Source organism: Sciurus vulgaris (genome assembly GCF_902686455.1).
Source record: "Sciurus vulgaris genome assembly, chromosome: 15".
Classification (NCBI taxonomy): domain Eukaryota; kingdom Metazoa; phylum Chordata; class Mammalia; order Rodentia; family Sciuridae; genus Sciurus; species Sciurus vulgaris.
Window position 1 is genome coordinate 23637020 of NC_136476.1, and position 24290 is coordinate 23661309.

General features: G+C 41.4%; 1 protein-coding gene across 1 annotated transcript in view; it reads left to right on the top strand.

Moving 5' to 3' along the window:
• Window positions 1-526: 526 nt before the first annotated feature.
• SLC1A1 (solute carrier family 1 member 1) overlaps window positions 527-24290 on the top strand; it is a 74920-nt gene continuing 51156 nt past the window's right edge. The window contains exon 1 of the mRNA XM_079113074.1: window positions 527-1098. Coding sequence (XP_078969200.1) covers window positions 1008-1098 — 91 coding nt within the window. The 5' untranslated portion in view covers window positions 527-1007. The remainder of the gene's footprint in view (window positions 1099-24290) is intronic.

Genomic DNA, 24290 nt, shown 5'->3' on the forward strand with positions numbered 1-24290 from the left:
TGGACGGGTTCTCAGTCCTAATTACCAAGCGCTGCTGAGGAGCAAGTCACCAGGAGCAGAAGTAGAGTTGTGACAGGGTTCATCATCTGCATGTGCAGGGAGCACTTCCCCAAAGCCTGCGTCCACAAGCAAATACTGTCGCAACCTCACCTCTTGAGACTCAAAAAACAAATAATCTCTGTCGGGGCATTAGCGACCCCGTGTGAAAGTTCCGGAAGCCTTGTTCGACCCCCTGTGCTCGCTCTTGCCTTGGTTCACCTAGAAGCTTCAGGCTTTCCCGGCTGCTGCCAAATCACATCTGCGTGGGAAGCAAGAGAGACCCAAGGCAGAACCAGTGTCCCCCAACTCGAAGCCTCTCCCAACTCGCAAGGGCAGCCGTTCTCCCAGGGCCAGCAGTGGGAAGGCTGGTGTGGGGTGGGAGGGAAGAGAGAGGGAGGGAGGGAGGGAGGGGCAGTGACTCCGCCCCCTCAGGATAAGGGGCGGAAAGAACCCTAAATCCCTAGACCTAACACGAGGGGTAACGAGCATAACCACTCTAGCTGAAGGCCATGGGGCCGAGCAGGTTTCTGGGGAGCCCCCACCACTACCGCCGCCGTTCCAGCCTCAGCGCTGGGCGCCCTCTCACGCCTGCTCTGCGGGACCCCAGGCGCCCCACGCACTCACCCACCCGCCTCCCTGGGCCCGCCGCTCCTCCCTCCTTCCTCGCTGGTTGGCCGGGTCGCTGCAGAGCGCGGCAGCAGCGGGAGGAGCCGGGCGCGCCTGCCACGCAAAACCACCGCTCTAGCTGGGTGGCGGGCGCGCTGCGCGATCCCAGGTGGCAGTGGTGACAGCGGCAGCGGCAGCGGCAGCAGTCAGCGCGTTCCCTCTCCCTGGAGCACCAGCATCCCGCCTCCGCCGCGCCACTGGGCTGCCGGCAGTCCCCGGGTTTCCCGGCCCACGCGCCCACGGCCGAGCCCCGCACACAATAGCTGCGGCCGCAGCGGCGGCTCCGAACCTGGGCGCCAGCCATGGGGAAGCCGGCGAAGAAGGGATACAACTGCAAGCGCTTCCTGAAGAATAACTGGCTGCTGCTCTCCACCGTGGCCGCGGTAGTGCTAGGTGAGCGGCGCGGCGGGTGGGCGATGCGCGCACCCTCACGCGTGCCCAGAGCCCAGGCCTCGTGCGGGTGCGAGGGTGGGCATGGCGCGGGCGCACACGCTGCCCAGGGCCATCGGCGCCCCTTGGGCCTTGGCCTTGGACCCCAGAATGGAGATTTCCCCCAAGCGCGCAGATTTGTGCGTGCGAAGAACAAAGCTGCCCCAGGACTCCCATTTGGGTGTGCTTTACCCAAAACGATCAAAGGAGTTGGAAAGGTGCAAAGGGAATCAAGTAGCTCTCGGTTCTGTCCCTTTGAAAGCAAGCATGGCTTAATATTTTTTCCATCCTCTCTGCCCACCCCCGGCTTTTTTCCTCCCTGAATCGCAATATCCCACCAGATACTGTTATGAATTACTGTTCTCAGTAGGACTAGAAGAGGCACCTTGGTCTTCGGGATGGCCTGGCCTTCCCCCTTCAGATGAGAACTAGAAATGTTGCCGCCGCTCACCCTGGGCAGTGCGTGGAAAGGTACCTTCATAGGCGTTGAGCCCCTACTGCCCGCTCCCGGGCTCCGTAAAGCTGCCAGATTCATGCCTGAATTCAGGGGTGTGCAGTTGTGGCCCACGGGAGATCACCGGGAAGAGAAAAGACAGAACTCGCATAGCCCGGTCCTCCTGTACTACCTTGCTCTCCACATTTTCTAATGAAAATAATGTAAAGACATTTTTACTTGTTTTAAAACAAGGGTGTATTTACGTGATTCAGTCCGGACAGATCATTGGACTAGGTTGCTGACAGAGCTTGGAGGTATGGGTTATTCATATTGTAGATTGTTAATTTTCGCCAAGGTTGTCTGTTTTCTCAATTGGGCCCCGGGATACACTTCTTTGAGCTTACACAGGTGGAGACACCCAGCAGGTGAGGGCTGGTGCACCCTCTGGGGAAAGTGGATTCCTTGACAGACTCCACCCTCTGTTTGGAAACCTGCTGCGTTTGCTGGAAAGGCCGAGGGAAGCAGCCTGTCTCCCCTCCTAACCCCATGCACCTTCCTCTCGCAGCTTCTGCTTCTAAATCTGAGTCTTTGGTGTTGCCTGCCCCTCTTCCAGTATCCTCCCCATCAAAAATGACATCAACAACAACAACAAAAAAACCTTTGGATGTTGATGGCATCCTTGGGATCAGTCTGGCTCCTCCAGAACCTTGTGCAAAGGAAAGTCATGTTTCTGGTAAATAAATAACATCCTGGAATTGCCTTAGCAGAGAACATTTGTGGGAGGAAAGGAGACAAGTGTTGACTTCTTCCCTCTAGAAAGTACCAAGTGACTTAGGGAATTTTTAGGGACGGTTTATCTGCCCTACCACATGTAAATAGCAGATTCTACAAAAAAAAAAAAAAATAATTTGATATCTTATCCAAATAGACGAGATGGCCTTGTTTGTTTTCCCAGTGAATAATTGGAATTATTAAATCCCTTCGTAAAGACTTTAGGGATAACCCTAGTCAGTGTCTTCCTCCCAGTCCCTGTGCAAGTGCAGTATAATGCTGGCTTTTCAGCCCTGGACTCTCCAAAGACTCTCAATTGTTAACCAAGTGGTCAGCATAGTCACTCACTAGAAGCCAGTTTGGAAGATTTTGAGTAGTTGCTCCCTGACCTTTGGACCCAGTTGCATAAATATATCTTCAGTAGCAAGAGTGATTTCATGTCCATTTTGTGGGTGTCCTTTGGTATCAGGTGGACCTTTCTCCATAAAGGAAATTCACCATTTAAAAATTGTAAGTGCCCAGCTGAAGTATGGTTGGACATTTGTTCCTCCAGACTGCAACCCAAGAAAGTCTGTCCATGTATTTCTGCTTCTGATCTGAGAAGTCTCAAGCTTAGACCTTCCCCAGTGTGCCCAGCCTGGCACTTCCTGGGGTCCTCCTCTTTTCTTTCTTTTTTGGAATGCACTAGGCCTGAGTGAAAAATCATACCTCTTTTCATGTAATTTATACTAGCTCACTTGAACAGACTGTGAAATTCCAGCTCCTTAATAACAGTGGTACTGAGTATCCATAAGCCCCTTGCTAAGTTATCATAGTAAGAGTTTTTAACTGCCTTAATTGATTCAGAAGAATCACAAGAGCTCTTTTGCAACAACCTTACAGGACTTTTCAGCATGTGAACCTTGAAGAAGAAAAAACTGTCAAATTTATTAACTGCCCTGATGAAATGTCATCTTTTGATTACTGTCATTGAAATGTTTGGTTCTTGCTATGTAGATCAGCAGCCCTAACTTTGTAAAATATTTCAGTTATTGAAATAAAAGGGCAAAGACTTTTTATGAGCCTGTTTAAAGTTTCTGGTTTTCCCAGATACAACATATGAGAGCAAATGCAATTAAAGATCATCTTTATTAGATGTGAAGTTAATTCTTTTCAGGAACAAGAAGATGCTATGGACTAAATATTTCTCTAATTCTTATCCACAAAGTGAAGGGATTAAATAGTTAGGTAACCACGTTTGTTAATGTCTGTGAAACCCTACAAGATCCTGAAAAATAATAGCTTGGATTTTCACATGATAAGCCTTTCCTAAAATGCCATGAGGATTATTTCCATTGCTTTTATTATAATTCTTGTAGACTTTCCCCCTGCTTCTCTAGTAGAGGAGAATGAGAACAGAGCTTGGATTTAGAAGTCCTGGGCTTGAATTCTGGCACCGTCAGGCTCTACCATCAAGACAAATTGCTTACTCTCTGTGATCCTCAGTTCCCTTATCTGGAAAATGGGGATATTTGTTATTAGTGTTAAGATAATGTAAAAATACCCAGTTTTGTGACTGGTATATGATAGGCACTCAATACATGTTACTTTAAGGTAAATCTGAATGATTTGATTATGAGAAAATTAATATTTTCTTTATGAATTAAAGTCTCCCATGCTGTGTCACTTTTTTCCTCTTAGTGTTCAGCCTATAATTTCGAGGCCAGGGTGATTCAATTGTTTTGGTGAAGCTCTAAGCCAATACCAACCTCTGTAACATTATTCCTTTTTTTAAAGGGAAGTGGAAAGAATCATTTTTCTTTGTGCCCTACAGCCTAATTCTCAATTCCTTTTAGAAGCAGAAATTCTGAAGGAAGAGGTTTTGTGCTGTAAGTGGGAATTCTGTCCAAGCAGGATTACTGAGTGAGAGAATTCTGTGGGTACTCTGATTCCAGTAAATCTGTAGCAATGATATCACATGAGGTGATTCTCATGGTGCCCTTAACCTCCTCAGCATAAAGCCTCATCTTCCTTTGCAGACTGGTTATGTGTCATTTCACTCATTTGAAAAATCTGTGATTTCAAGCTGAGGGATCTTGGGAGGAGGCAATAGGTGTTGTTTACACAATGGCGCGAGAAGGTCTGCTGTTGTAAATCATTTCCTTTGGAGCCTGAGGAAGCAATCATTGATAGATTCCAATTTTCCATGGTCCAAAATCAAAAACAATTCCCTCACATCTTAGTCATACCCTTGCTTCACATCTCCTCCTCTGGAGTTTTCTGGCATATACCTGGCAGTGTTCATTTAAGACTCGGTGTCTGCTTTCCTATTCTGTCTGATTTTATGTCTGTCTGTGAAACCCCTGAGAACAGGGCCTCATGCTGGTTCCAGGACCAGACTCTCACATCACAGAGTCTTGGCTCAACAGGGCTGAGGAACCAACACTTAACATCATTCATTCAACAAATATGTAAGGGGCTCCCACTGTGTGCAGGGTCTGTTTTAAAGCCAGAAGCTGTCAAAATTCCCTGCCCTTGTGGCACTTGAGTTCCAATAGAAAGAGGTAAAGGGTAAATAGTAAGTTGGCAAAATACAACATGGAGTATTTGAGATGGTGATAGTGCTCTGGAGCAACATAAAGCCATGGAAGTGGTTAGGGAAATTGGCTGCAATTTTAAGAAGGTAACAGGGAAGGGCATACGGAGAGTGATGGTTGAATCAAGAATGGAAAGAGGTGAAGGAGCAAGTTACAGGTATCTGGGAAACATCATGACTTTCATTAAACAGCAAGAAAGGAGTAAGGTGAGCACAGAGTAGAAGATGAGGTGGAGGTGAGAAGGGGACAGAGCAATAGGGTAGGCCAGGTGCAAAGTCCAGACAAGAAGAAAGGATGTCTCAGTTGAGCAGCCTGCTGTGCAAGTAGAAGTAGAAAGAAAAAGACAGTGAGATGTTCAGCAGGTTAACCTGTGCAGGCTTGGAGGTCTGAAGGAGAGCTGGTAATCTCCAGCAAGAAAGGGAATCCCTGAAGTGGTGCCTTCTTGGAAAAGGGTAGGACACAATGTTGCACACAATACAAAGAGTACTGACACATTGTGAAGGTTCAGAGGTGGAGGAGCCCTGGGGGCATTTGGTAAAAGTAGGCAACAAGCAGTTGGATGAACTGGTCTCCTGCTTAGGAGACATATTTGGAGTAGAGTGTCAAATAGAGAGCATTTCAGGTACAGAAAGAGGTTAAAACTTTGGATAGAACCTATCTTGAGAGAAGAAAAGATCAAAAACAGTGCCCTCAATACTCAGCATTGGAGGTGTGGGTAGAGAAGGGGATCAGAGAGGGGGAAAGAGAAGAGTTAAGAACTGGAGGGAATATTGGGCAAGAGGCTCAGTGAGGAGGAGGAGGATGCTTAACAGCATGGGAGTGAAGTGGGGAAGTGACCCTCTGGACCTTTCTTTGGAGCTGCCTAGGTGTGAAAAAATTGGGAGAAAGTGGTAATTAGTCTAAGATCCAGAGATGTTATTTTCTGTTTTGTTTTGCCTTAGGTGACTTGATCCTGATTTAACCTGAAGAGAAACAATCATTAAAAGTAAAGTTGCAGACAGAAAGAGAAGGATGAATGGTGATGGGTAAAGAGGCCCAGGAGAATAGAAGACACTTATCTGGGGGTAGAAGGGTCTGGTGAGGGCTTGCCCTGGGCAGGGATGAGTCTCCACACTCCTGAGATGGAGGGTGAGGAGTTCAGATTGTATTCATTTCCTGTGACTGCTGTAAGAGCCACAAATTGGGTGGTGAAAAACAAATCAGAAATTTATTCTCACCAAGTTCTGGAGGCTGGAAGTCTAAAATCTGCAAGGCCACACTCCCTCCCAGAGCTCTAGGTGGACTCTTCCCCCTCCTGGTGGCTGTCCCAGCATTCCTGAGCCTATGGCTATACCTCCTTTTCACATCACTTTCTCCTGTGTTTGTGTGTGTGGTCTCCCAGTAGCTCTGTCATTTTTGTCAAAATGGATGGCATTTTGAGCTTGCTTGGGAAATTCTCTTTTGAAGATCCTTAAAGAAATCACTTCTTGCCATATAGTATTCATTCTCCTGCCATATAGGCTACTTTTCACAGTTTCCAGAGACTAGAACATGGACCTACCAACCCCTACAACAGTTAATGATTGAGACTGCTGTTGAAGTGACCTTTCTCTAAGAAGTGGACCAGATCATAGTGCTCCAGGTCTTAAAACAGTGCATAGCTGCCCACTGCCCTCAGGGTGGAGAAGATATCTCTTTAACATGATGTCCACAACCCCCCACTGTCTGCATCCACCCTGCTCACCTCATCCTTCATGACCTAGATCAGACCCTCTCTCTTCTGGGTAGACCTCCACCCTCACCTTTCCCAGATGGTGCAAAACACCTTCCCTTACAGTTTCACATGTGAGATCTGAGACTTAGGGTTCCTTACCATATGCTAAGCACTGTTCTGATCCATTTGATCTTTCCATCAAGCATATTTTCAGGAAATTGAGGCCAAGAGAGTAAAGAAACTAGCCCAAGGTCACTGATGAAAGGCAGAGATGGGATTCAAATCCTGGCAGTCTGGTTCCAGAGACTGCTGCTAACCATTATGCTTTTCCACTGCTGTTCAGAACTAGTGTATGCCTGGTATTTATGACCCAATATTCTGGTTTTTCTACCTCCCTATCAACCTATGAGCCCTGGAGGGAAGAAATCCTATGCTGCTTCTCTCTGTGCTCACAGCATCTGTCTCTTTGTCTGGTAGGTAACATTCAGCATTTGTGGAATTGCTGAGCCATTTGTGACCCAGAGAATTAATAAGAATGAATCAGTGGGCACAAAACTTAGGTCAAACTTCATTTTCTCCATACATTTTTCTCTGTCTAGTTCAGCCCCTTCTGATATATGTCAGTAGCACAAAATAACACTTCATCAGTCTATATTTATATCAAGCATGCCATCTTTTCTTCCTCAAAACTGGATTATAAACCCCTTGAGGGAATTTCTGTTACACCTGGCAGGTGCTTGAAAACAAAATGAGACCTTAAAATTGTGCAACCAGCTCTTTAAAAGCTATGTGGGGGAAAAAAAGTATACCCTATATTTATAATCTTTGGATCTTTGTTTCTTATCAGAAAGAAAGGGAAGGAAGGGATTTAGATTAACTGGAAAATCAAAGCGGGATCCATTCATGTGCTGACTCCTGCTTATAGGAAGTAGCCTGGTATGATATTTATTGAGAAAGAAATGGAAACCAAAATTCTGAAATGGATTACTGATGTCTGCAAGGGCACAGCATTATGGTATAGCAGTATGTGTGCTACATACTTGTAGACCCTGGGAAATCTCTGAGGTTGAGAATCTTTAGCTGTGTGACTATACAGTCATTCCTCAGTTTATTGCTAATAGCCAGAGATATCTGTAGGGAGCTAAGAGGATGGGGTTAAGGAGGAGTTAAAGAGTATTATATGAAGATGGTATCACCTTGATCTTGAGTCAACCATTCTTTGACTTAGGGATACTATAAATTGCATATGGGACTCTTACCAGGGTAATGTTCTATGTCAGTGTTAGATTATTCGTTGCAAAGTAAAAGTCTAATAAATGTATGTTTTTGGACTTAATATAGCTCTAACATAAAATATTCATGAATACAGAATATTCCAAATTGCAGAATAAAATAAGAGTGTCTTTTAAAACTTTTCTTTAAAATGATACAAATAACCTAGTTCCTATATCTTTAAAATTGGCCTTTTGTTTTACAACATAAAATAAGTGATCGGTTTTGGGAAAACAAAAATGACATAGTTGTCCATGTATAATAGGAACTTTTGTTTTTAATGAAGAATGTAACTTTTTATTTGTATGTTTCTGAAAGCTGATGAAAACAGTTTCTAGTTTAGTCATATACATTTCATTTGTATTAGTAATTTAATCCATACCATATAACAAATATAAGTATTTCATTTGTATTAGTAATTTAATCCATACCATACAACAAATTGGCTTTCATGACATTTTCTATAAATTTTGAAGTTGATAGTATGTTAGCTTAGTCTAAGTCACATATGTTTGACTAAATGTATGCAGACATACCCTTATGTATGTGTCTATAAGATATTGCCTGAACTTTTCCTGTATACCTACATCTGTTTTATCTATCAATCATCTCTCAATCTATCATCTATCTGTTGTACATATCTGCTTAATTAATAAGCCTAAAGAAAAGATCCCTTAGCTGGATTGGCCCAAGTTCCACCTATTTAGGAATTAAGAAAAGAAAATTGGGCTCTGAATGCCAGTTCCTGATGCTTTCATTTTTGAAACTAAATCAGAACCTACCAGATTAGAAGAATCACTGAAAAGATTCTGATTTGAGGTTGTTTTATGCAAGGCATATACCTTAAGTCTATCAAATCAAAACCCCCAAATAAATTATTTAAACCCCAAAATTATACAATGGATTATAAAATGAACCTTAAAATTATTTTTGATAATCGATTCTGCCCATCAGGGTACACATACCAAATGCTACCTGTTGAGAGGACTTTCAATTGCTAATAGTTGACATATATTAAATATCTTGTTAAATGTTACTTAATCTAAGATATAGTATTTTATTTAGTACAATTCAACTATAGAATCAACGTTAACCCACCTGTCAAAATTTGAGCACCAAGGACTGGGGTGTACCACAGTAATAGAGCACTTGCCTGGCACCCATAAAGACCTGGGTGTTCCATCCTAGCACTGAAAAAATAAGAAAAAGAAAAAGAAACATATTGAGCACCAGGCACAAGACATAAGGGACATTTCAATGGAGACACATGATGTAGAACATTTTTTGTGTGCAAATTCAGGAAGTAGCTTAAATAAGAAACCTGGATTAAGTCAGACAAGGTGTAAACCAGTGGGATTAGGACACTCAGCTTTTGAGAGCATGTGAATGTGCATGTGAGCTCTTGCTTATACAGAGAGAACTTTCCACATTAATTACTTGTGAGAAATTGTGATTACCTTTAACAGAGTTGAGACTGAAAATAACTCCTAGAGAGTCAGTGATTTGCCAGCCTGCTGCCAGGGAGGCTGTATTTGCCTGAGGAAATCTGCAAATCTGCAGATCTCCTCTGTTTCACTGGAGATCTGGGGTCACTTAGACTGTGGGGACTCAAACACTACTTAAGAAAATGTATTCATTTTAGATGACATGGAGTGGCCCACTTGAAGCCCCCTGCAGCAGCATCTGTTGAAGAAGCAAATGTTTTAAATGGCCTTTCCTATTTTGCATGTTAAACATATATCCAATAGAGAACAATATTGGAGACAGTTACTATGAAGCCCATAACTCACTTCAGAGATATAGTTCAGCTAAGCTGGTACTTTTAGAAGGAGCTAATTCATTATACTTGCTGAGGGAACAGCCTTAAACTGCAACAGAGAGTGCTCTGTTGTAATTAGTACACTCCACAGTAACACCTCTGTTAATGGAAAGGAAGTGTTTCAGTGACTCATTCCTTGCCAGAAATGTTGTTACCTTGCCTCAGAAAATATCTGCTGCCTGCCTGTTCATTTACCACAGGTAGGATGTTTTCTTTCCAGCAAATACCCCTATACTTCCTGGAGAGATGGATCTTGGGTGTGGGGGGACACTATGCCTCATTCTTCACCACTCAGACCCAGACCAGCACTAAGGAGTAAGGCCCTCCACCAGCCCCTTTGCTCAGGCTGAGCTTTTAGATCTCAGGCCCTTTCTTAGTCTCAGAGTCCCTCCCTGTATCCAAAGACATGACAGTGGTCACAGCAAATCTCCCAAGTGTCTTGCAAGGATCTTTGTACCACCTTCTGTGATCTCTGTTTTACTCTGCATGTTGCAGTGAAGTGGTGGCTTTTGGGATGGGAACTTCAACTCAGAAATGACCCCAGAGATGGTCTGCACTGTGTGCTTATTCTTGTAACTATTCTGAGAGAAATATTTCAACTCAGTACTTAGATGGTTAAACTGAATCACTCACTCAACGAGGGGGGAAATCTTTAGACAAGAGAACTCAGGTGAGGTTTTGCAATTAAATTGTTTTTCTACCACTGTTCCATTGCTTAAGAGTTAGGTGAATATTTAAAATTCAGTAAAGAATTAAGTCAATAACAATAATAAAGATACACATCAGATATGCCTAAACTAAAGAAAATCTAATCTCTCAATTTCTGTCCATTCCTGGAAAATAAACTGGTTTTGCCCAATTTCTGTGTATATCTTATATACTTAAATGCTTTCTGAGTTACTTAGCCACTTTACAAATTTCACATAAGATTCCTTAAATTATGAGACACTAAGAGAAGCATATTTTCTCCTTTGAAAAGTTCTTTCTCTTGTCACTAAGCAAGTCTTATACTGATATATATTGAGAACTTACTTGAGCTTAATGCGCACTGATTTTCTCTTTGACCCCCACATAGTAAATGAGTGAGAGGGGTTCCCATTTTGCAGATGAGGAAACTGAAATGTATAAGGCTTAGGTCATGTGACTGAGAACACAGAGGTGGGATTTGCACCCAGAATTGATTCCAAAACTTAGGATATGAACCACTAAGCAAGATTTCTTCCTCCCTAACAAACCTTGATGCACCTAATTGGTAGTTTAAAGCATTCTTGAAGACTTCATTCTTGCAAAGTAGCTAAATAAAAACTATTATCCTTTCTCCCTCTTTCCTCTATTTTGGTTCTTTTTTGCCCTCTTTACTCAGAGCATGCCACAGTGATTAGTCCTGTTTCCTACATAAACCTTCTGCTTGAGCTTATATTTTAGTTGAATGTCTAGTACTTGCATCTCCAGAATGGATTGTACTTTTCTACATGAACACTTTTGCTCAGATGTTTCATCAAATGTTATCCTGTGCATGGTTGTGGATATTTGAGGATAGATCTAATTTCCATTTTTATCATATAGACCTCTCTGTTCAATCAGAATAATCTGCCTTCTTTAAATTTTTATAATCCTTATTTTATATTCACAAATGTTCAGTACTCACATCACTAGTCCCAACCATGCCCTGTAGCAGGCATCACTAATTGATTACAGCACTTCTTACTACCAGCTCTATCATCACTTCAGAATCCTCAAAACTAGGCTCCTGGCAACCATTGTTAATCAAACAGGATTGACCTAAAAGGCAAAAAGTATTGTCTGTTGCTAGGAAAATCTTTTCATTTAGCAATCAATTAGGCACTCAGTTGAAATTGAACAAGTATGGATGTCATTGGCAAGAGATGTGAAGTCTGTGTTTTGTCTTCTGTCTTTGATAATACTGCACAAATATTTCTAACATGAGCCTCCAAGTATGGTAACTGTTACACAAAAGCTACAACATGCCTTGGGCCTTAAGAAGAGAGTTAGGGTTGGGGAAAAGTTCCTGGAAGAGGCCACGGTTGGAATGGCTTTGAGCAGGTGTGGTGGGATTTCTGGGCCTGAAGATGGAGTCCAGATAAGAGGTGGTGATAGAAGTACAGAACCCTGATCCTGTCCTGTCCCATTTTGAGTATTGCATGAAACTACTATTTCATACATGAGTCTTAGTTCACTTGAAACTGGATAATTTATAAGGACAGAGGTTTATTTGGGTTCAGAGTTCTGAAGGCTGAGAAGTCCAAGAGCATGGTGCCAGTGAGGGCCTAATGCTGCTTCAGCTCATGGTGGAAAAGCAAAAAGGCAAGCAGGTGCATGTGGAAGAGACAAAACGCAAGGAGCAACCTCACTTCTGAACTGTTCTTGCAGTAACTAATCCAGTCCTGCAGGAGCAAGAATTCACAATGGGGAGAAAGATATGAATCTGTCTTCATAATCTAATTGTCTCTTGAAGGACCTGCTCCCTAATATTGGGACAGTGGTAATCAAATTCCAACATGAGTTTAAGAGGGGAAAAACTGTATTCAACCCATAGCAATGTGTATTGTTGTCTTCACACTTCTCTCTTGCCTCAGAATGCTATCCCAAATGAGTCCCAGAATATTTTTGATTGATCCCAAACCTTTCTTCATTGAAGAATGAAAGGTATAATTTCTTGATGAGCCTATCCTGCTGATTTCCTAGTTACCCACTCAGTTCTATAGATCTTTAGAGACCCTGGAGCACTCTTATCCAAAACCGAAGTCATCCCAACATATTTAACTTCTAGTTTGGAGGCCCCCAATAAAAAGAGTAAGTGATCTCAGAATGGCCCTGAAGCTCTCAGCATCTCTCTTTCCTAAGGAAAATCTGATATCCAGAGAATTCTTTGGACTAATCAGAAAAAGTGGAATAACTGGTTTCTAAGAGTTGGACCATGGATTGGTGCTGAATCAGCCTTGGATGGCAGAGCCTTTTAAATGTGGCATTTAACAACTCCTACACTTTTTTTTTTTTTTTTTTTTTTTTCCAGTGCTAGAGGTAGAGCCCAGGGCCTTAAGCATGTTAAGCAAAAGCTCTATCACTGACCTACAACCCTAACCCACAACTCCTACATCTTTTAGTGAATTTATTTCTAGGTTGCCCCTCTCCGAGTATCCTTCCTTTCACCTCCTATTCATAGTCTTCTCATTTCTCTCCCTGTCTGGAGATTATTTCTAGGATAAGAAATTAATTTGTCTGTCTGTGCTACCTGTTCCAGTAGACTTGAGCACTGCTTGGATAAACACTAGACTTAGTCATTAAAGACTCTATAGATAGGATTTTTCTTTTTTATTAGTAGAAGTTAATTGTCAACTAGGAGATGAAACAGACTTGGTCCATTTGTGCTTCCTTTCCCTGGGTTCCTTTCTCAGACCAGAAGAGTTTCCCGAGGTTTCACTAACTAGACTGTGGTAATTCTGAAATCCATGGAATAATGGAGGTAAAACTTCGTTGCCAGTTTAGAAACCTCAAAACTGAGAATCATGTCTGTGACTGGTTTGACACCTATGCTGAGTATTGGTATGGTCTAGTAATTTCCCACTAGCTTGTTTATTTTTTAAAAATTAGAAGATTATTTATTTGAAGTTTGAGTGGAAATGATTGAGTAAAGTTTTGTTGTTTCTTAAACCTCAAGTCGATGTCTACAGAAGATGGTACTTTTGCATCCTAGATCTAGATCCCTGAAGTAGCCTGAAGCAGCGCTCATCACTGATCTCCTGTAGAGTCCCCTGAATCCTGCTCAGGTCCTGTGCACTAGGAAAAGGGGTTGGGTGATCACTGTGAGTAGGGTATGCAGCTGACTTTTTTGCTTAGATTCTGTCTCTCTCTTTCTCTCCCCTTTTGCCACTTACCCTGTTGCCTGAGGGAACATCCATGGTCCAGGAGGACTGACCTGAAAAAGGAGGCCCAAGAGCCTCACAAACATCCATGATTCCACTAGCAAACAAAACGTTCAGGTGTTACTGTTAGAAGAAGATCCCCGCCATGTTTGCTTTTTTGGTCATCTTGGATGCATTCACATTCATGTCTGGTACTTAAAGCTAATCCTTTGCTGTCATCCTGTAAGCTGATACATGTGGAGGTATTTTATAAAATCATAAAGTGCCTTATGAATGTTTGTTATTTCCCAGAATCAAAAACAAAGGAAGGTTGCAAAAAATAAAATTTGGATTCTGAGTAGGATGTTATTCCTTGAAGGCATTGGCCTAAGGTATCATCTTCATGTATTTTCTCCAGTCCTACTCTCATCCTGTATGAAAAGGCTTCTTGGACCCCTCATGGTATGACATGTTTAATATTCCATACATGGGTGTTCTTTCCTTTCAAAATGATAACCTAACAAGCTGACCTATCATTGCCTTTCTTCTTCCAGTGAGGATTAAGAGAAGCATCAAGGTATGTACAGAGATTTCTGACCTAGCCTTTCAACACTGGGACTGCCTCATTTTAATTTAAGAAATAACACAAAATTCTTTCTTAAAATACTTTTTAGTTGTATATGGACACCATACCTTTACTTCATTTATTTATTTTAATGTGGTGCTGAGGATCGAACCCAGTGCCCACACATGCTAGGTGAGCACTCCACCACTAAGCCACAACCCCAAACCATAACACAAAGTTCTTATAGTATGTCTTAACTCACTTCAAGATAAAAGTAAGCCAGGGATGGTGGCACATGTCTGTAATCCCAGCAGATCAGGAGGCTGAGGCAGGAGGCTTGTGAGTTCAGACTCAGCCTCAGCAATTAGCAATTTAGCCCTAAGCAACTCAGAAAGACCCTGTCTCTAAAATATTAAAAAAGGGCTGGGGATGTGGCTCAGTGGTTAAGGCCTCTGGGTTCAATTCCTGGCACCAAAAAAAAGTCAATATTTCTGCAGTCCTTCTGGGACTGGGGAAGAAGTAGGATTACAGCTTCCCACAAGTTAGGGAAAAAGGGTATACAGTTGGCAGGGAGGCTGCATGATCAGCATCATGGAGAAGAGAGTTCAAGGTGACATACGCTTTGTAAGCAGAGGTCAGATACAGAGAAAAGTTGGAGAGTCCCATTTAGTTAGACTAAGGGTTCAAGGTTCATCAGACTGAACCAGGCTTGTGGCAAGTCTAAAAAACCTGGGATGACTGGCTCACTTCTTTCTTCCAGAGTTCATTCTGATATCAAGTTGCTCCTGACTAAACCTCCTATGAGGGAGAGGGTCAGATTTTGTTTATATGCAGATAGAAGGCTTCCTAAGATTGTATAATGAAATCAGAAGGTGTTTTTATAGCAGTTATGAAACTGGCTGTTGCAAAGAGGTAGTGACCCGGGACATTTAATATTAAACTTGAGGAAGAGTTGTGTCCTTGTCCAAACCATACAGGTGTGGGTGATTTCAGGTTAATATTTGCTGATTGGATAGAGTGGAATATAACCACAAGGTACATGAAGGTATTTCACAGGAATGCATAGAACACATCGACAGATTCATTTACCCTTGAGGTTACCAGGCAGAGTGTTTTAAGAGGAGAAAAGTAGAATAAAGAGGTAGAAAATGGAATATTTTAGTGCTCACAAGTCAAGACATAGATATGTGTATCAGGAAATAACCAGCCATGCATGCATAGGATGGATGCACTTATAGGGGAAAGTAAGAGTCTGGTCCATCTAAGATTGAAAGGTTCACTCACCAGCTGGGCCTGAACCAGTGGACTAATTGCTCTAGAGATTACATTCCTGTATGGTCTTCGTTTCTCCCATTTAATCTTGTACTTATTTGAACCCAGAGGACTCCTCAGACTTCAGAGGCTCCAGAAACCTGGAAGAAGTTTCCAGATGTAGGAACTTGGCCCTTTGCTTCTCATATGCATAGCACCATAGTTATTGTTGATGGAGGCCAAGCCAAGAGTTACAGAAGAGGCCATTTTTTATGATGCACTTCTGGGTTTGATGGTCCTGGGATGATGGCAAAATTTGTACCCACATTCCTTTAGCCCAGTTTTCATGCTCTTCAAATAGCATCCTCTATCGGGTGTTTTCTCCTACCTTTCATAATCAGGCTTCGTGAGCAGAAGGTAGAAAATGCATTGACTTCCTGGGTACATGTGTTAAATTCCAGTTGTTCAGTTCAATGCAGCAGGTGTCAGACACCTACAGAGTATCTAACTCAGTTCTGGGACAGCGGGTGGGTGGGTACAGGCATGAGCATGAGCAGACAGTGCTTCTGCCTCAGGCTTGGAATGAGATGGGAGGGGAGGGAGATGAGGTTGGTCAGAGCGGGCAACAGCGATGCAGCTGAAGCTCAGCAGGGCCCAGAGGAGAGACTCATTCCTGAGGAAAAACCCTGGGAAAGGCTTTCTGGAGGAGGTAGAATTTTAAGTAGGTTTAAAAGAATGGGTAGGAGTTCTTTGGGCAGCAATAGTGGTAAAGGGTTTTCCAAAGACATGGGTCTGTTTGAACAAGGGCGTGAAAGCAAAAAAAAAAAAATGGGGAGCATCTTTAAGAAAGAGCAAGGAGTTTGTGACAGTTGAGTCTATGCAGGCCTGGATCAGAGACCTGGCAGGAAACAGATGGTAGGCTCACTCAATAGGGTTCTACTGAGCAGAATTGAATTAAGGGATTTTTCATAGAGTTAGGCAATAGCGAGGAGTGGAGAGGCACCTAACAACTAATAACTGTACCTCCCCTGGGCCTGAACAGGGAGAGGGGGGACAATGTTACCACAGTCCAATGAATATTGAGGCAGAGGGAACAAATGACAGGACCTGTGTAACCACTAAGGAACACAGATATTGCCAGAATCCTGGCAAGGCAGGGAGGGAATGGGAAAAGAAATACCCCAACTTTTCTCTTTCCACCCTTAGGCTCTATAGCCAGAACCTCTCCTTGGCTAAACCCAGCCAAAACTAGAGGGTACAGAATACTGACTCAGCCTGCCAACACACAGAGCAGGACAAAGAAGGACAGAGTGTGAGTCTGGAGAACAAATGGAGACTAAGTAGCAGGGAAGCACATGGCATTGAGTGCCACACTGAAAGGTTTTTTAGGACACCATTTTCAAAAAGTGGTGAATGGTGGCATAGAAATCTTTTCATGATTCTAATGATGACTATGGCTGCCACTCATGGGCCCTGTAGGAAATAAGAGGGAAAAATGGTGCCCACAACCTCTGTAGCTGTACATCAGCATGGCCACCCTCCTGCCCTTGCCCTGACACATAAGCCTCTCCCCTTAGCCTCCACATCTGGAAGGACTTGTCCCATGTCAATTGCTCTTTCTTCCATGCAGTAGGGCAGATGTGTTTGATGGAGAAGGTACCCAGAATATCTTCTGCTCTGCGCACCTACAATTCAGGACTCTTCTAGCTGGAAATGTCATAAAATCCAGTTCTCACACAGCCTTAGGGCTCCTCTGGGGTGTGTGTGCATGTGCGCACATATGTGTGTGTATGTTTGTGTCTATCTGTGTCTGTCTCTGTCTCCCTCTCTTTTTCTGATTTTCCCATGTAGTCTTTCCAACATGGCAGATTTGGTGTCACCAGACTTCTTATATGATGCCTCAGTGCTTCAAAGTGAGTGTGCCAAGAAGAGAAAACAGTAAATGCTGGCCCTCACTTACTTAGCCTCAGACTCCGTGCAACCTCACTACTGTTGCATTCTGCCTTATTGGACAAGCAAAAAACCCACCCAGGTCAAGCAAAGGGGGCAAAGACTATTGCCTGATGGAGAAACTATCAGAGATCATGTTGACCTATTTTAAGCCACCAGGGAACCCAGGATGCCAAGTTTAAAATTTTCTGGGGAAAAGGAAAGACAAGTATTTTCCCCAGGGTGGGTTCCATGTTGAAGTATATATTCCAGATAAAGAGCCCCAGAAAGCAAGTGTACATTGGGTTTCGTACTTGGAAGACAGAGTTAGGAGATAGAGGTGGAAATTTAAGCAATAATCAGCCTGAGAAGGCGTGCAGCTCAAGAGGAGGGTGATGTTGGAGCGTCATGCAGGACATGCCGACAGGTGGAGAGTGCTTACTAAACCTGGCTGGGCTCCCTTCTGTTTTTCAGCCCTAGAGTATGTTGTCTAAACATTCATTCTCTAGATCTTGGCATCCTCTTTCAAAGGAAGGGTCATCTTTCCAGCAAGACTGTCCAGATTGAGTGTCTTTTCCCATCAAAGGCTACTGATAGGCTCCTTCTCCCTGTCGCTAGGACCAGTCTGTGCCATGCAGGGAGTGTAGGGGTTATGACTGCTTCTGTCCTATAAGTTTCCAGAATGGAAAACTGCCCTTAATCATTTGTTTTCTCTGAACAATTGTTAATTTCCAACCACTTCAAAATGTTCTTTTGAATTCAAGCCACATCCACTAATTAGCCTTCAGTTCTTTTAGAGAAGCACATTGATACAAGTGCTAGCTTGTTTCCTCTTTTGTGACTTGCCATAAGGAAAGAGGAAGTGACCTGCAATTCTGGAAGGGCCCCAGTTCCAAAACAGGTGTGTCTGAGCTCCTCACCCCAAGCCTCCTTCCAAAGAAACCTGTGTGAATTTGTCCCTAAATGGGCCTGAACATGTGAACAACTGAGTACAGTGCACACCAGCTGGCTCCTGACAGATTGGGCTCCAGTAGAATGGGTTCAGTTTGAGTCAGAAGTTGAAACAAAACAGGACTCGCAGGGGGAATGTGGCAGAATCAGAGTGGCTCACTGGACCTCCCTTTCTCAGTTGGAAATAAGATGAAGTAATAAGCTATCTAAAACTCACTACCATCCAAACTCTGACATAAACCAGTCTGTCATTTCCCCAAACCTTTCCCTGACCCAAGTCTTGGGTCTGGGATCCTCATTCTTCTGCCTTCAGTCTTCCCACTGCTGATGAAGCTCCTTCCTGTTTTCCCATCCTATGGGCTGCCCTGCCATGAACAGCTTTATTCTCCCTATTCTAATGCTTCTTACACACCTCAGCTGCCCTAGGCCTGGCCTTGTGCAAACGTGTTCAATGGCGACTCACTATCTCTTCCACTAGCTAATCTTTATGTATTACTTTACAGTTCAACACATTAGATTCTCTCATCTAATCCTCACAATGAGCTGGTTCAATAATGAAGGGAACAAAGGGTCCCGGAAATAAAAATTCTCTGCCCTGGTCTGGAAGGCCCTTCGTGGAATGCCCCAGGCCAAGGTTCTATTCTTAGTTCTCTAAGCTACCCCTTCAAGCATCAGCCAAACTATTGACCAAACACTCTTACCACCTCCTTATGAAAAGAACAGAACTTTGGGGTCAGACAGTCTTGGATCTTGAGGATGGCTGTGACTTGTGGGCAAGTTTTCTAACCTTTCTTGCATTATTTTCTTCATCTATAAATATGGTTTGTTAGATAAGACAATTAAGTAAAATTCAGCTTGAGAATTCCAAACCTCAAATCTGAAACACTCCAAAATCTGAAACTTCTTGAGCACCAACATGATACCACAAGTGGAAACTTCTACACTATAAGACTGCTTCGTGTACAAGATTTATTTAAAATTTTGTATCAAATTGCCTTTAGGCTATATGTGTACGGCATATAAGAAAAATAAATGAATTTCATATTTAGACTTGATTCCCATCTCATTATATATATACAATATAGCAAAATCTCCCAAAATTCTCCATCCAAAAATACTTCTAGTCACAAGCATTTCAGATAAAGGATATCCAACCTATAATGTAATATAAAAGTCTTTAGAACTATAGACACTTAATGCATGCCAGTTTTCTTCTCCTGATCCCTTTTCTTGGTATTCACTCCACTTTCCTTCTAAGGAAACTAAGGGACTAAGGGACTAAGGGACTAAGAAGTCCCTGCCTGTTGAATTCCTATTTGCACACTGAAGGCACATTCTGAATTCTTCTGCCTTTCCTAATTCCCATCTAACAGGGATTTTTAAGGGTAGCTTTGAACTACAACTTTGGGGTGGCCTTTCCAAAAAATTAGCAACACCTCTTTCTGTTCTCATGTGCACATCTGGTCCTGCCTACTAGATTGTAAATTTTGGGTGTCAGGAGACTTGTCCTCTCCTTGGCCTCACCACATAGGATTTCCTAGGATTCTGGTGTGAATCTGTCACTCAGATAACATTTGTCACATTGACTGGAGACCACAGGAGACTTTGTGTTGTCATTGTACCCATTTCCTGATGCCGTGATGCTTGCTTTCAACCAAACACTGGTTGCTTTCCGAAACTGTTTTGTTTCCCTGTTCTGTTTCTTCTATGGAAAAACCAGGGTGAAAGATAACAGCCTAGGAAGAAACTGGCTTGCAGAGGTAATTGGCATGACCTCACAGAATTTAATAATTGTTTTTAAGCATTTGTTAACATTTAAAAATAGGTGGTTTCACACAAAGACCCAGATTTTTATTTACTCATTAAAAAAGAGGATGAGTCACCCATGGACCCTCACTGCTTTGGTGACAGTGCTTGGCCAGAGCTGGCAGGACCACCACAGGCTCCCCACCCCCGAGGCCTGCTTCCCTCACTACCACCCTGACCCTGGAAGCCTTGGGTGTTTACAGTCTTCAATGCCAACTGTGGAAGTTTTTGAAATACATTTAAATTCTGTCTTTAAGAATGGAGTTGTTCCTGTTTTGGTTAAAGAACAGATGACCAAGAAGGTGTTATTTCTTAGAGCAGTAAGAAAGGTTCTTCTATTGCATGCCTTTTGAAATGTCTTTGTGGACACCACCTGTAGACTTCTTGCATCTGTTTAGAAACTGTGGTGATGGAGACCTCACGCTCTGTTCCAACTTCAGCTGCTTGTCTATGCAGTGTCTGTGGTTTCTAGCAGATGGAGGAGCCATCAGTCCCAGTCTGTCCATCAGGATAGAGTGAAAAATTTCAGGTCACTCTTCCACTATCACCTTTCAGCACCATCCCTACACTCCCCAAGAGGAGAAGTGGAAGTGACTGGGAAGGAATAAAAAGGAAGAGGAAGAGAATTATCTGACTTCATGCTTTATCACCCTTAATAATCAGACTCAGAATCCCTGAATCTGGTATCATTCTCTCCTCACTAATGACAAAGTTAAGGCACAAAGACATTGTTATTTACACTCTGTTCCAGAGCTAGAAAATACATAATGAGTGGAGTTTGGACACAATTGTGTCAGATTTATGTCATGTTTTTCCCACTGTTCTGTCTGCATTACAAGGTCTTCGACATCTTTCTGCTGTGCTTCTAAGACTGGTATTTGCATCTGTGTTTCTTCCTGTTCTTAAGAGAAGTTTTTGTTCAACCCTCCATCAGCAATGTGTCTTTAGGCCTCCAAGTTTTATACCATAACTATCTCTGTAGTTTGAATGGTTTTCAAGGACATGGGATAGAATAATAGACATGTACATTCTAAAAGAAGAATAATGGACCATGTTGGTTTAGATCACAAAGTGCTTCTTATACGCTTTTTCTCGTTTGATTCTCACATTTCTGAGGCATGTTTGTTGAAGTTTTTAGATGAAGCAACCAAAAAGAAAAAAGATGAAATAACATAGGTAAGTATGTGACAGACATGAAATTAAAATCCTGATTCTTGACTCTTGTTATCGCCTCCTATGTAGTTTTGGTTTACTCCAGGGCATCGGTTAATTTTGAAAGTGCTGTTCTCTCAACTTTGGCTGTTCTCATTTTCAACCATACCTAACACTTATTAAGCCTTCCCATGGGCCAAGGGCAGGGCTAAGTCCTCTGCATTCATTATTTCATTTAATGCTCCCAATGACCGTGTGACAAGGGTTCTTTTTCTCCTCTTTGATGAGGATACTGCAACTTAGAAGGGTTAAGTGGCCTACTTACTGTCATACTATTAATTGGTAGAGCAGACTCAACTCCAGGCCTGGGAAATTCTTGAAAATTTCTGTTACGACTTACAAGAAATAAGACACCTAGACTGTAAACCATGTGGGACCAGGCTTTTGTAACCTCCACAGAACTTAGCTTACTTGGATGTAGCATGCAAGTCATTAATGGCAGATGATTTTTTTTTTAAGTTTGTGTTTTTTTATATACTTTTATATTAGGGTTTTATATACTTTTATATTAGGGTTTTATATACTTTTATATTAGGGTTATAATAGGGTCTCCTATTATGTTGTCCAGGTTGACCTGAAACTCCTAATCCTCCTATCTCAGCCTCCTAAATAACTGGGTAATATTACAGGCATGTGCAGCCACGCCTAGTTAGGTCATTAGTTTTTTTATTTTTTAAAAATTTTTTATTTGTGCATTATAATTATACATATGGGGGTATGAAAAATGGTAGAATGAGACAGACATCATTACCCTATGTACATGTATAATTACATAAATGGTATGAATCTACATCATGTACAACCATAGAAACAAAATGATGTACCCCATTCATGCACAATGAATCAAAATGCAGTCTGTAAAAAATTGAAAAATAAATTTTAAAAATTACACATATAAGTGGGTTTCATTGTGACATATACATACATGCCCTCAACATAGTTGGGTCAATTTCATTTCCCAGCACCTTCTCTCCTCCCTCCCTCTGGTCCCCTTTCTCTACTTTATTGGTCTCCTTTCTATTTTCATGAAGTACCCCCCCCTTTTTTTTCTTTTTTTCTCTCTAGCTTTCAAACATGAGAGAAAACATCTGGACTTTCTGAGTCTGGCTTATTTTGCTTAACATAATACTCTCAAGTTCCATCTATATTCCTTAAAATGACATAATTTTTTCTTTTTTATGACTAAATAAAACTCTCTTTGTATATATGCTCATTTCTTTTATCTATTTATCTGTCAATGGACATCTAGGTTGGTTCCAAAACTTGACTATTGTGAATTTTAGTAATTTGAGTTTTTGCTCTCCTTCTCTTTGTAGTGTGGCTAAGGGTTTGTCTATTTTGTTTACTTTTTCAAAGAACCAACTTTTTGTTTTGTCAATTTTTTGAATTGTTTCTTTTGTTTCAATTTCATTGATTTCAGCTCTGATTTTAATTATTTCCTGTAGTCTACTACAGGTCATTAGTTTTGACTTTTCCTCCAAGGATTTTCAGATCTTAATCTTAGAATAATCCTGGTTTAGTGTTAGCTATTTTGATTCATTTTTATACTATGTAATTGAAAATTAAGCTCTCAAACATCTCCTTTGCAGGTTTTGAACCACAATATATAATCACAATTTTTCTTTAAATTGATCATCTGCTTTTGAGCTGTTAATAAACATGCGTGGCTTCATTTGGGTTTTCAAATTATTGGTGAGACTTTCAAATCTGATAAGCTCACATACATCTTACCAAGTCTGAACAAAATGCCACATCATTAGCGATCTTTGTGCTATTAGAATGATGATTAAAAGAAGTTTTGTATGTTGTCATCTCTCCCATCCCATAAATAAACCTTCACAAGTGTTAATGAATCAAAATGTAAATGAATCATTTAATATTATTATTTTCTAGTTCTTTCCCCCATTTTTAATCAATTTATTTCATTTAAGAGGGTGTGTATGCTTTTAAAAATTGAGATATAATTTGTGTAAGATTTATCATTTTAAAGTACACTGAGTGGTTTTAGCATATTCATTGTATTTTACAACCATTTCTGCTACCTAACTGCAGAACATTTCCATTCATGTCCCTAAAAGAAAACCTGTATCTATTAGCATTCAGGCCCAATCCCTTACTATCCTTAGTGGCAACTGCTAGTATATAATTTGTCTTCATGAATTTGCCTATTCTGGACATTTCTCATAAAGGAGAAAGTGTCTGGCTTTCTTTCACTTAATGTATTTTCAAGGTTCAACTATACTGTAGCATTTATCAGTGCTTTATGTCTTCTATAGCTGAATGATATTCCCTTGCTCATATATATATATATATATATATATATATATATATATATATATATCATTTTGTTCATCCAACAATAAGTTTGTGGACATTTAGATTGTTTTAACTTTTTGGCTATTTATTAATAATGTTACATATGAACTTTTTTTGTATAAATTTTGTGTGAAGGTATGTTTTCAATTTTCCTGGATGTGTACCAAGAAGTGAAACTTCCAGGTCATTTTAATTCTATGCTTAACTTTGTGAGGAACTGCTGACTAGTTTTCCATGGGGGCTACATCATTTTGCATTCCCAACAAAAATGTAGAAGGATTCCAATTTTTCCCCACTCTCATGAAAATATATTATTTTCTACTGCCTATATACGTGTGTGTGTGTGTGTGTGTATGAATACGTATATATACACACACATACATAAATATCCATCCTAATGAGTGTGAAGTGGGATCTCTTTGTGATTTTGATTAACATTTTCTAATGACTAATGATGTTGGACAACATTTCATGTACTTATTTTATTTATATATCTTATTTGGAGAAATGTATTAAAAATATTTTCTCACTTAATTAAAAAAAGGCTCTTATTGTTGAGTCATATTCGAGTTTTATATATTCTAGACCTTGGCCAGACACATGCTTTACTTGTGCCATTCTTGAGTCAGTTGAAAAGCAACATTTTTCAAGAAAATGTGTGTTTTACTGCCATGTGGTGAAACTTAGTGGTTTTTA